At 37.0% G+C, this 12,509-nt stretch overlaps 1 protein-coding gene across 6 annotated transcripts in view; it reads right to left on the bottom strand.

Annotated features, from left to right (window-relative positions):
* The window catches only part of STK3 (serine/threonine kinase 3), a 149,622-nt gene that overhangs the window by 49,926 nt on the left and 87,187 nt on the right, over positions 1-12,509 (bottom strand). For all 6 annotated transcript variants that reach the window (XM_044424369.1, XM_044424371.1, XM_044424370.1 and 3 more), the window contains one exon: positions 11,070-11,245. In XM_044424369.1, coding sequence (XP_044280304.1) covers positions 11,070-11,245 — 176 coding nt within the window. The remainder of the gene's footprint in view (positions 1-11,069; positions 11,246-12,509) is intronic.

Below are 12,509 nucleotides of genomic sequence, written 5' to 3'. Positions count from 1 at the left end.
ACTTCCTTCTTTTGATGCAGGGTCTAAGCTCAGACTAGCAGTTTAAGAAGTTCAGAAAAGAGCAAGTATTTTGAAACCACTAATAGATCTTTCTAAGATCATTTAGCTTGCTTTCAAAAATCCAAGGGTTGCATTACAGTTCACAAAAGTACTTATGTTAAGCAAGTGGAATTGCGGAGATGAACAGACAACTTGAGGTTCTTTAACTATAAAGAACCTTGAGTTTCCAGGTTCGCACAACAAAAAGCAATCCAAAAATGGATAAATTCCTGAATTGATAATTGAAAATGGAAACAGCTTACAAACAATGTTCCACTGTGGCAATTCCTGGGTTAAAGAACTCAGAAATTGTCCATTGTGATGAACAAGCTAGCTCATAGATATATCATTTGGTTACTTCTGGATGTACATGAAATAGAAATGACCTCTGAAGAGTTATTCAAGGAGAGTAAAAACTGAAGCTTTCAAAGTGGCAGTACTCCTACTTTTAAAGATATGTCCCCAAGTTATATTTTTAATAAGAAAAGGTGCTGCTGTCACTTAAAGCAGTAGCTTAGCTATCTTCATTAGTGGCCTTCCTGTTGAAATCTGCATTCTGTCCCGAATTTCAAAGGGAACACCACTGGACGGTTGAGAGCAGCCAGAGCACCACTTCAAGTAGGAGAAAAGTTTCTTCTCTTGTTAACTCCCACATACATCTACACTCAGCCACTTCTTCAGAGCTAAACTCATGTAAATGTCCATCAGTTTCAGATATCCCTCAGACATTGCTGTTACTTCTAACTCCCATGACTTTGGAAAGAATGATTGGGAGGGGGCAGTTTTTCAACTCAGTTTGTATACATATGGATGCAGCAGATATGCTTCTCCTGGTATTTGTGAACAGAGGAAACACGCAAAAAGTCAAGACACAGACCTATCTGTCATGCCGATATCTGTGGCCCTGCAGAGTCATGGAAAACTTAAATGCATCCTGTTCTACTGCTGTTGCCATGGCAACAGCTCTTTAAATCATAGAAAACAGGTCAGATTTTTAGAACTATCCAGAGTTTCCCCCACTAGTTTTATACTAACCAACCTGTTTAAGATCATCAGAAGACCGTTGCCATAGCAGCTGCTGGGAACAGCTGAAATAAGAAAACTCCAGTATGTTACAGGAGATTGCAGAGAGGCACTGACCTACATATCTTTCACTGTCCCCCCCTTGTCAACTCCATCCTGCCTCTTTTCAAATCTTATCTGGAAACCTCTTTTCTTTCTTGGGCGCACACCTGAAATCTCTCTCAATTCCCTTTCAGTACTGAAGTCCAGTAACTGTCAAGCATCCTGAGGCACACAGTGATCTTCCACGCCTTAACTATGGGGTTGTGCACTCATGTATGAGTACAAGGAGGATAACAGCGTGATAAAGCCAGAGCCTAGATGAGGGTACTGGATGTGCTTACAAAATCCTTTGCTGATCCTTGCACTGAACATGCGGACAGCTGGGCTTGCTTGCACAGACACATCCCCTACATGCTTTACTTGTGAGCAAGGAATGCCTTCATAGGGCTGATGACACCTTGGAATCACCAGCTCTTTAAACAATAATTAAAACTGTACTCCTCGCAACATTTTTATATACTGGGAGTCACCCATTATGAGTTGTTTTCAGTACCTTTCCCAATAGGACTGGTCTCCTCTCTCCCCTCTTAGGGGTTTTGCTGATGTTATTACACTGCATGTATATCTTGCCTTTTGTAAGGTACCCAAGATAGTTTACATAGTTCTAGTTTATCCTCACGACAACACCCCATGAGATAGGTTAGGCTGAGAGTGAGCGAGTCACCCAATGAGCTCCAGGTCCCAGTCCAACACTCTAACAACCACACTCGCTCTAATTTTAGAGGGAGCATTTCAGGCATTACCTAAAATAGGAAGAAGGAGGTGGCAAAAAGTGATTAACGGAAAAGAGAAGGTTTAAATGAAAAGTGAGGAAGCTTTATACATTTTTTAAAAGTGATAGGCTCTGCTGATTCCTTTGGTGACAGAAGCAGTGAAGCTTTGGCCTACCATCATCCTTCTTTCTCATACTAACATGGGCAAATTGGTACATCCTTTTCCAGAGGCCCTTGGAAAGTGTGGCATAAGCGGCAGTCCAGAACCACACTGCTGCTGCCACACATCCATAACTGCCTACAATTCTGCAGTTTTTTTAAAGTTAAAAAGGAAGGAAGGAAGCTCTCCCTCTTGCTTCCGCAGTATACACCTTCCTTCTGATATTGTTCATGGGGTTGATTTGCAGTCTACAAAATGGTACCAAATTAAAGTACCTATGAATAAGGGAAAATTGGGAGAGTCTATTTCAGTCCATCCTATTGTATTTTTCAGAATACAGTTAACACAGAAATGTGTTTAGCCACTCACCTACATACCTTAAAAATCTGGAGTGGCAGCAGAACGAAACATCATATTTATTCAATTTTCTCTTCCATTTGGGAGTTCCTGACTTCTTGAAGCCAAAACGCAGAAAGGGCAAACAGATGAACTTTGAAAAATGCATTTTTAAGAGTGTACTAAAGACAGGTAAACAATGGCTCCCAGCTTTCCAATGCATGTTCTATGCTAATCTCATCTTTTAATAGTATTTATTTATTTAGTGAATTGTTATGACATTACAATAGCCCATATCTGGGCTCTCTACATGACTCACAATATAAAAACAACACAAATTCTAAATCAATAACATTAAATCAACACATTCAATTCATATTAACAACACAATCCAAATATAGAAAATATATCAAAATTAAAATATAATATAAATATCAAATAAAACAATTTCAACTAAAATTGACTAAAACTAAATAAGGGATCAGTTTTGAAACCAGATAACCATTAAAGCTCATTGTTAAAATAACTGAAGAGACAAGCCTTTGCCTGGCGCTGAAATGCTAGCAGTGTTGGTGCCAGGCACACCTCTTCTGGAAGCTTATTTCAGAGGTGGGACGCCACTGCTGAGAAGGGCCAACTTCTAGCCAGCATCCCCTAACCTCCCTAGGGGATGACTCCCTAGAAGGACCTCCTGACTCAATCTTAAAAGATGAGTAGGAACATATGGAAGCAGACGATCCTTTAGCTACACAGAACGCAAGCCATTTAGGGCTTTATAAATGAAAGTACAAGCACTTTAAATTGGGCCCAGACTTCCACTGGTAGCCAATGTCATATAAAACTGGTTTGATATGGGTTTGCAGACTGGTTCTTGTTAGCAATTTTATGGCCCTATTTTGAACCAGTTGGAGTGTTTGGACCATCTTCAAAGACAGCCTACATAAAGCATTTTAAAATAATCCAACCAGGATGTTACCAGGGTGTGTATAACTGTGGCTAGGCTTTTTCTCGCAGAATATGGCCACACCTGGTAAATTAGCCACAGTTGAAGGAAGGTGCTCCTGGCCAATGGGTCCACCTGAGACTCAAGTGAGAGTTTTGGATCCAGGAGCACCTCCAAAGTGTAGATCCTGTCCTTTAGGTGGTGCACAGTGCCATCTAGGACAGGGTGTAAGCCATTCAACCCATCCAACTGACCATCTACCAAGAGTAGTTCCAGCTTGTCTAAACTGAGCTGCAGTGTATTGGCCCTCATTCAGTCAATTATCAAGCTCAGGCACCAGTTGAGGACAGACACCACCTCACCTAGATTTGATGTGAATGAGAGGTAGAGCTGAGTATCATCAACGTATTGCTGTGATTGCACCCCAAACCTCTGCATAACTTCTTCCAGCAGTTTCAGGTAGATGTTAAAGAGCATGGGGGACAGTACAGAATCTGATAGCATAACACACTTTTGCGTAAAATTGAAACTATCCAATTTCAGAACTGGGCTCATGTTAGATAAACAGCTTCTCTCCCAATTAACTCTGCAGTGTGTGTGTGTGTGGGGGGGGGGATTCTATGCTCTAGTTGCAGATATTTCAAAGCTGTCCCTGAATGTAGAATTCTACTAAGCTATGCGCATGGGCTGTACTAATATGAACAATTAGTTACCAAGGCAACAAGGACAAATATAACTATGCTGCTTCATCTCACTAGTCTCACAATATTTGTTATTCATAATATAGTCCTTAAATATTCATGAATTATAAAACTGTTATGCAACAAAACAGATAAGAGATGAAGGCTGGTCACCAGCCTTCACAAACCTACTGGTCATGGTATGGTTTGTTGGAATTTGGATTGTTGTTGGCTTGGTTTACATTAATGACAACCAGTGGGGTGAGTTGTTGAAATCTGAATTGTCACTGCATACAAACATGGTAAACCTGGCCTAACTAAAAAACATAATTTGTTAGCCAGCTGCGAACTAGAAAGAGGACATTGGTTGTTGACTTATCAACTCTGGATTGATCAATCCATGAAGATTCTCATTTGAAGAACATCATGGAATCTATGGAACCTCCTTCACAGGAGAAGGTACCCATTAACCTCCTATCACTATCACAAATGGCAGAAACGAATTCCCCCGTATTACTGAAGACATGGATCATGTCCTCAACAAGTGGAAAAACCAAACTTTCTTTTGGTTTCTCCAAGCTGCACAGGAAAAAACCTCTTTCCGAGTACTCTCAAGGTACATTTTCCTTTCTACTCTGTTCTGTTCTGGTTCCCCCCACCCCCTTCTTCGTCTTTGTCTTCATCTTCTTCTTCTTGGCAATTTAATTTTTAGTTATATAATACAAAACAATCAAAAGTATTAAAAATAATTTTAAGAGTGCTACCTTCTATTGCATTTAAAAGTAGTGAAATGTCAGTGGCTTATGTTAGCAAATCTTTACATAAGATAACATGAGTTTCTGGTGAATGCATTACATTTTCATTCATATTTCCAGACTCAGTAAAATTATGCCATAAGTTTTCAAGTTATTTCCACTCTGTAAGTCCAAAGTCCAGTGTGGTCCAGTAGTCCATGTCTTGGCTAACCTTTTAATCAATGCAAAGTCTCATAATCTATTAGTTCAAAGACAGGGAGCTATTGGTTGTTTTATTTCCATATTGACACAATTTCTGATCTAACTACTACCCATATAATTGATAGTAAATCATTGGGAAAATACTTTCAATTTACCCAAAAGACCCAATATCAATTAGAGTTTTGTTATTTTTCCCCCTTGAAAATATGCAACCAAAACTGATTCAGTACTGGGCACTGCCACATGTGGAAATAGGATGCCTTTGTCCTAAAACCCCTCCAAATAGTATGTGCAGTAGAATGAAAATTATAGGAAAATTATCCTGATAGTTTGTTTCATTTTAGTCCCTAAATCTTTTCCCTGTTTTCAAGGTAAACATTAGCTTTGGTCAGGGGAGATATCCTTGCCTATCTTAAGCGATGTCCATGTGCTAATACAGTTTTTATTTAAATTTACAGCAGAGGAGTCAAAGGAGGAAACCATCCCAGAAGAGAAGGTCATTAATGAATGACTGTGTCATTAAAGAGCACAGTCACAGGAAAAACCAAAGCAGGAAGTGCTACTTACTAATACATAGTAAGCAGTGAAGCTGAGAAATAAAAGAATAAATTACTTTCCTTGGCCACCCAGACAGAGAACAACCTTCTTCATGCAGGTTTATCACTCTACTAGTAATAAAATGGTAGTATATACAGCAAATTTCTGCCTCCACCATCGCTAAATCCCCTTACCTAAATGCCATATCAACAGCTTATTGTACAATCCCAGCTACAACATTTCCATGCTCCATTCCACCCAAAAATCTTTGTTCAAAACCATTCTTCTCAGTTTTTACATCAAGAGTATGAACACATTTCAGAGTCCACAGACATTGATTGTTACGTGGAAGGGACAGAAAGTTACCTAGATGACCTGTAATTTCCAGCAAAGATTCCTCTGCCAGCTTGTTTTATTTTAAAAAAATCTATCTTGTTCCTTCACTCATTTGTGAAACTTTACATGGAAAAATTATTTTTTCTCTGCTAATAACTGAAGGGAAACTATTTTCATAGCACAGAAGAATAAACTGATTATAGGTAATATGCTTACATTTTAAAAATTTACACTTTTAACATCAGCTGTTAAAAACCCCATGCTTCACTAAAAGTTACTTTGCGCTTGTTTAGTCACTTGTCAAAAATCTTTTTTTTAAAAATGGTTATAGTTTTTAATAAATATATTTTACTTGTTTAAAAATACAGCCATGAGATCTGCCACTGGGGTCATCACAAAGAAAAGACAGATGTTTTCGAAGAATATAAAGTGCTTAAAGCAAAATAGTCTTTTAATTTTCCATTAAACAGAGTAGCAAGGTACCATACCTTGTAATATGTGTTCTTTAGAGCATTGGTAACCATTACTATATCCAATGTAGAACATGCTGCTACTGGAACAATAGATAACAAAAACATCTGGGATATAGAAAAGGCACTAGCAAGAGCAGACACAACCCAGGGATGGAGGGAAACAAATTGTCTACCTTTAAATCAATTTTACATTAAACTGCATAAAACAAAGCTTGTCTCCATTTCATAATAGAGTAACAAACTATGCATTAAATAAACTATGGATTAAGTGTTACACGTAAACATGGCCACTGCATTAGAACCCATCCGCAGAAACAAACCATAGTTCATTAACAGCTAAAAATTTCAAATGGAAACCATAGTTTGATGTTGGATTATAAAGTCTAATTTGTTTAAACCATGCCATGCCATGTCATTAAGTCTGAACCAAGAACCACTATTGTCCACCCTAAAAAAGAAGAGCCCAGCAAGACTGCCTAAACATAAACCAAAATGGATGTGAGGAAAAACAAATCAGAAACAAAGAAAACAAGCCATGGTTTGTTTGCTCATCTGGCTACAGCAACAAACCACACTTAACAAAAATGTCCTGCACTTTTCTTTTTTCTTCTGATGCAACCAAGATCAGATAGATGCTTTAGCTTATGCTTTTTAACTAATCAGAAGTTTTCCAGAGTTTAGATGTAACAGAAAACAGTGGATAGTTCAAGTAACCCAAACTGGTGGTCAGATTTACAATTTCTAATCCCAATTAAACACTTGCTATCTGCAGAGTCATCATTTGTTAAGTTGTAATTTGTCTGTAGTTCAAGAAAATTATTCAAGAATTATGCTGATACTAACAGATGGCTTTAAAGAAAATGTTCAAGGCACCAAAAATGTTAGCAGTGTAATGGCAACACATAAGTTACATGTTCTATGTTTAATGCTAAACAATCTGGATACCAGACCTATTTGAAAGTAAGTTCACTAAGGAACAAATCTTTCCATTGACATCAGAGTAAAATACATTTGCCTTTTCTATTTTTCTTAGTTTTCTACTCAGAAAAACCAATCACTTCATTTAAACAATAAATGTTGTTTAGCTACATGATTCAAATAACATTGATGAGCGTTAACAGTTAACTTTATAAATTAAACCAATTCCCTGTACAAATACTTGTGTTATTACCCATCAGGAAAAATTATCTCTCTTTGAAAATATACAGTCAGATCCAACTGCTAAAGCAAAAATACAAAATAATAATCGTATTAAAGCTGCTCCTCAGAATACATTGAGACTTTTGAATAATATATGAAAACTCAAAATCAATGAAAGGAAAAGGAAACACAATAGTTATACTAAATTGCAAGTCAATTGTAGGAACTGATGTGTGTAATCCCACTCTATAGGCAACATTATCTTCAACTTTCCTGAATGGGTGGCTGCCTTTCCAAACCAACAGGTGAAGCTGTTCACTGGTAAGCCCTTTTTAAGAGCAAAAGGGGCTTTTTCAAAAATATCCCTTTATACAAACCTATGGCATGCTGAAACTTGTAATACCATATGATCACACCATTCTCAAAAAAGGATAACGTAAAACTGGAAAAGGTTCAGAAAATGCCAAGCAAAGTTATTAGAGGGGTGTAACCTCTTCTTTAAGAGAAAGGTTAACTCCTTTGGGCTTTTTACTATATAAAAATGCAAGAGAGAATGATAGAACAAACATCTTCAATCTTTTTCTGTCTTCCTAGACTCCCCCCCCCCACCCACCCCTTGCTTTCCCTTACCTCACTAATTCTACCCTTCACTTCTTTGCTTTCTGTTTTTCTTCTCTCCTGGGCACTAGCCTCACTTGATCACTCCTCTACATCTTTGCCTATTTTTCACTCGCTTCCAGCATCAAGCCTTTTTATTTTGCCTGTAACCACTTCTTTTCCCATAGCAACTATTACTATCCATGGGAAACATTCTCTGGTGGTACCCAAAGAACTTTCTCAAATTCCCAAATGTGCCTATAGACCCAGAAAGGTTGGTGAAACCTGTGATCAAAGTCTATCAAATTCTAGATGGTGTGGGGAGAAAGATTTATTATCCCTCCCTCATATTACAAGATCCTAGCCTCACCAAATAATAGAAGATTCAGGACAAACAATATGAAGTATTTCTTAACACAACATATAATTTATGGTACCAGCTTGCACAAGATGTTCTGAACTATGTTTAAGTCACTAACTCAGATAGTTTTAAACAGGATTAGACAAATGTGTTGAGGAGAATTCTGTCAATAGCTACTCATCATGATAGGTGAATATCAGGTTTGGTAAATATAATTTATTTGGGAGCAAAATCAGAAGATGATGATTGCTTTTATACCCTGCTTACAAGGTTCCCAGAGAAATCTGGCTGGCACTATGGAAAAACAGGAAGCTAAATTAGATGGACTTTTGGTCTGATCTGGCAAGGCATACTCTGTAGCAGCAATCAGAGTATTATCTGTGACTACTTCATTCAAGACTTGTTAATGCAAACTACCCCAAAGTAATAGTAAAAAGATTAAATTCAAAACGTATTGGCAATCTATTTCTCACTTGTAATGCCGATACCCTGGACTATCATACTGACAATTGCTCTTTTGCAGCAGTTTCTACAAAATATGTTATTTGGAATTCCTTTATTATTCCATAGCAATAAGCAGACGGGAAAATACCACTTGCAGCCAACTGAAGTCTTAACGGGTAGGCAAAAGAGCATTCAGATGCCTTCATTTTTGTTTTCTTTAAGTCTATGCATCGTCCTCATAAAACAATACTTTCTTTTAATCAGTTCTCATATCTGCACTTGGTTGATTATGGGGGAATTACCTGAAATTCAACCTATTGCTTTGTATTTCAACTTCTGTTTTAGTCTGCTATCTGACATAAATCAAACCTGTATCTTGCAGATAACACCTTACATTATCTTGGAAGCAGAATGAATCATTATTACAATTTGAAATTCAAACTGCTAGGGTATTCTATAAGAAATAGTCATTTTTGTTGCATTCACTAACATCTTTAACTGGGCCCCATTAAATGACATTCCAAAAAGAGAGAGAGAGACTATAGTTCTTCACCACTGAAAGTTATTCATTATTCACAATTTTGTGAATTATTTAGAGACTGTACATCAGCAATCTAAAAAATTAATGACTGCTTTACAGAAGTATGAAATGCATGCTCCAAAACTGATTTATTCTTCAGCAAGTGACAGATCTCAAGCCAATGGTATGTATAACATTTTTTCAAATCATTTTAATCAGAGAAAAAAACCTGGTTTCAAATACTTCTGGAGAAAACATATAAAATTTTCTTTAGACTATACCGTAAAGTAGAAGGGTTACAATCTTATGCTTCAAAGAAGAAAACAGCATGCAGTAATAAAACTAATTAACAACTTCTATACTTCATACATTGATTTAATTCAGTGTTCTCATAAAACTTATTACACTTAACCTACAAATTATTAATCTCCAAAATTAACCAAAAACTAACTAATTTCTATCTGCCAGCCCATATTTCTTCCAAGTTATTACAGTTGTGACATCACAAGATGTTCACAAATTGTAACTGCTCATAACAAAGAATCAGATGCCTCACTTACTACAATGATAGAAAAAAATGAAAGAAATAGACTAATGATAGGGAAGGGAAAAGAAGACCTGATGGAAATATATCAGAGATCTGATTTGATATTTACTTTAAATTAGGAAATATCTGAGATGTTGGGATCACCCAACATCTGTATTGAATTGTATCCCCCTACCAACGATGGTGTTTGGCCCAGTGGAGACTTCTGAGAGGTAGAGAAGAAATGCTTTTGCCAGATTCCTTCTTTCTTCTCAAGTCCTGCATCTACCTTCACACTGTTCCAAAAGCACCCTTAACCCTGTAGTACAAATGGCACTGTACAACAAAGGGGAACTCATTCCCTCCACCACTTTCTATTCCCTGAAACCTCTACTGAATTCAAGGGCATTAACTGTAAGCCATGCTGAGAAGTTCTGTAGGGGACAGGATAGAAAAGCTTTTAATAAATAAATAAATAAATAAATAAATAAAATCAGTGCGAGAGACAAAACAGGATACAACAATTTCCAATAGCTCATCACAGTTCATAGACGGTTTCCTAGAAATCTATACTGGGAAGGCTTACAGTTATATAGGAAAAGTTGCTCTGTCAATGCAGAAGGCTTGATCTAGCAACAAAGATCCCAACAACAGAGACACATAGCAAAGACTATCTGAATATGACTCACTTTTAAGAAAACTGGGGCAGGGCCGAAAGACATCAAATTCACATCTATACAACAAAGAGACATGCTCACAGATAAGACACCAAATAGAAACCAAGAGAGTTCTATTTAGATGCCATGAGCCTCTGGTTACATTGAGTAATGCTCTACTTCATGCATGCCTACATGCTGCTACAATATGTTTATATTAATTTATGACCTACACACAGTACTCAAATGAGTCCTCAGTAGCAGAGAAGGGAATGTGGAAAGGGATCACCGGACTGCAGTAATAATATAACTGGATTTCACAATAAGCAGCAGAAATGCTATTTCCAGAAAAACTGCATCAATATACTACTAGCTGAGATAATGTCATGTTCTTAGGAGATGGATGTGCTCTCAGGAACCCTGTGCACTTTGTGCTTTTATGTTAGTCCCATTTAGAAATGCTATACAAAAATTACAGAAAGACTATGCAAAGACATTACAAAAAGAAACTATATGGAAGTACTTACAAAATCAAAGTCACCATCTTGGGGCACCTTCCAGTTATCAGGAAAAATATTCTTTGATATGTGGTAAGATTCATGTATATTTTGATTGCAGTTTTCATGGCCTTTATTCTTGGAATCTTGTTTATCAAAGTAGTCCATAAAGGAAGGCCGTTGAGCTTGTGGTGATGTAGCATTTCCTAGTATGAATATTAAAAGATGTTTAAAATTCAAAAGAAAACATCAGTGTGTTAAAGGAAAAGTGAGCTGTCCAAGTGTATCATTAACAACTTTTATAAATAAGAGTTTATGTTTGTTTCATAGAAAATAGGCAAGCACAATTACGTGATAATAAAACAAAGGAGAAAAACGGGATGACAATGACAGAAATGTACTGAAATATCTTTCTGAGCTATGAGAGCATACAAAAAAATGGCTTACAGCTAGTTGTCATTAACTCAGGATACATTAGTGATGCGTAGAAGGAGATGTAGCTGCCCAAAGAGCATGATGGCTGGCTTTGATAATCAATCAATCAATCAGGCAGGCATTGTTAAGAGGACTGGCCAGGTAAAGGGAATGGAGCCCAGACAGTTAATGTCTGGGCTGTGTTCTAGTCGTTTCCTCCCCCATGGGTTTGATGGTTGCCATGCCAGGCTGCCCTTGGGTCTCTGTATACTGCTTTTCAACGCCAGGTCAATGCAGATCAATATTACACATTTATATAATTAAGCATGTTATCAGAAAATATATTTAAGAACACTATAAGCACCGCTGAGCTGCTAGTCTGGGAATGGTAATAATATGTAAGAACTTCTTGCTTTGCTGGAATACTACTTACAAGTGGCCTAAAAGCAAAAAGTGGAACAGGGAAGAGAATGGGGAAAACAGCCCTCTGAAAGTTTGCAAAGATGCATCAATTTTTAAAGTGGAGCTGTAGTATTTTATACAATCCATAGTTTTTCACTACTGAGGCCACCCAATTGTTTTATCGACCTGTGGTTACTGGAACACTTAATAACAATCCATACTGTGGGATAATTAAAAGAAAACAGTAAAAGTATATAGATGCTGATGGCAATGTTAAATAATTCCAATTAAGCATTAATGAATAAGTATATTTGATTTTTTTTTTTAGGTTTAAGTTTTCAGCCAACAATTATGAAAGAGCTCAGAGAGGAATAACTTGTCAAAACATTGATGAACCAAATCAAAAATCTTAAAGCTATGTTTCGGACAATACAAGAAAGTCCTAAAATTCAAAAAGTTATTGTATGGGGGGCTTTCTTTTATAGAGGAAGTGCAATCATAAGCTTATGAAGAAATTGCAAATGAATTGCTCTGACATATGTTACTGGATAATCTTACAAACTATTTAAACTGTCTTCCAGAACAGAGATTTGCTAAGAATATTGCTACCGGAAGGGAAAGTCATGCCTCACTAACTTTTTTGCATTCATTTAT

Source organism: Varanus komodoensis, unplaced genomic scaffold (assembly GCF_004798865.1).
Source record: "Varanus komodoensis strain SLA01 unplaced genomic scaffold, ASM479886v1 scaffold14_1, whole genome shotgun sequence".
Lineage (NCBI taxonomy): Eukaryota > Metazoa > Chordata > Lepidosauria > Squamata > Varanidae > Varanus > Varanus komodoensis.
Note: the sequence above shows the minus strand (reverse complement) of the source record. Positions and strands in the feature narration are given on the sequence as shown.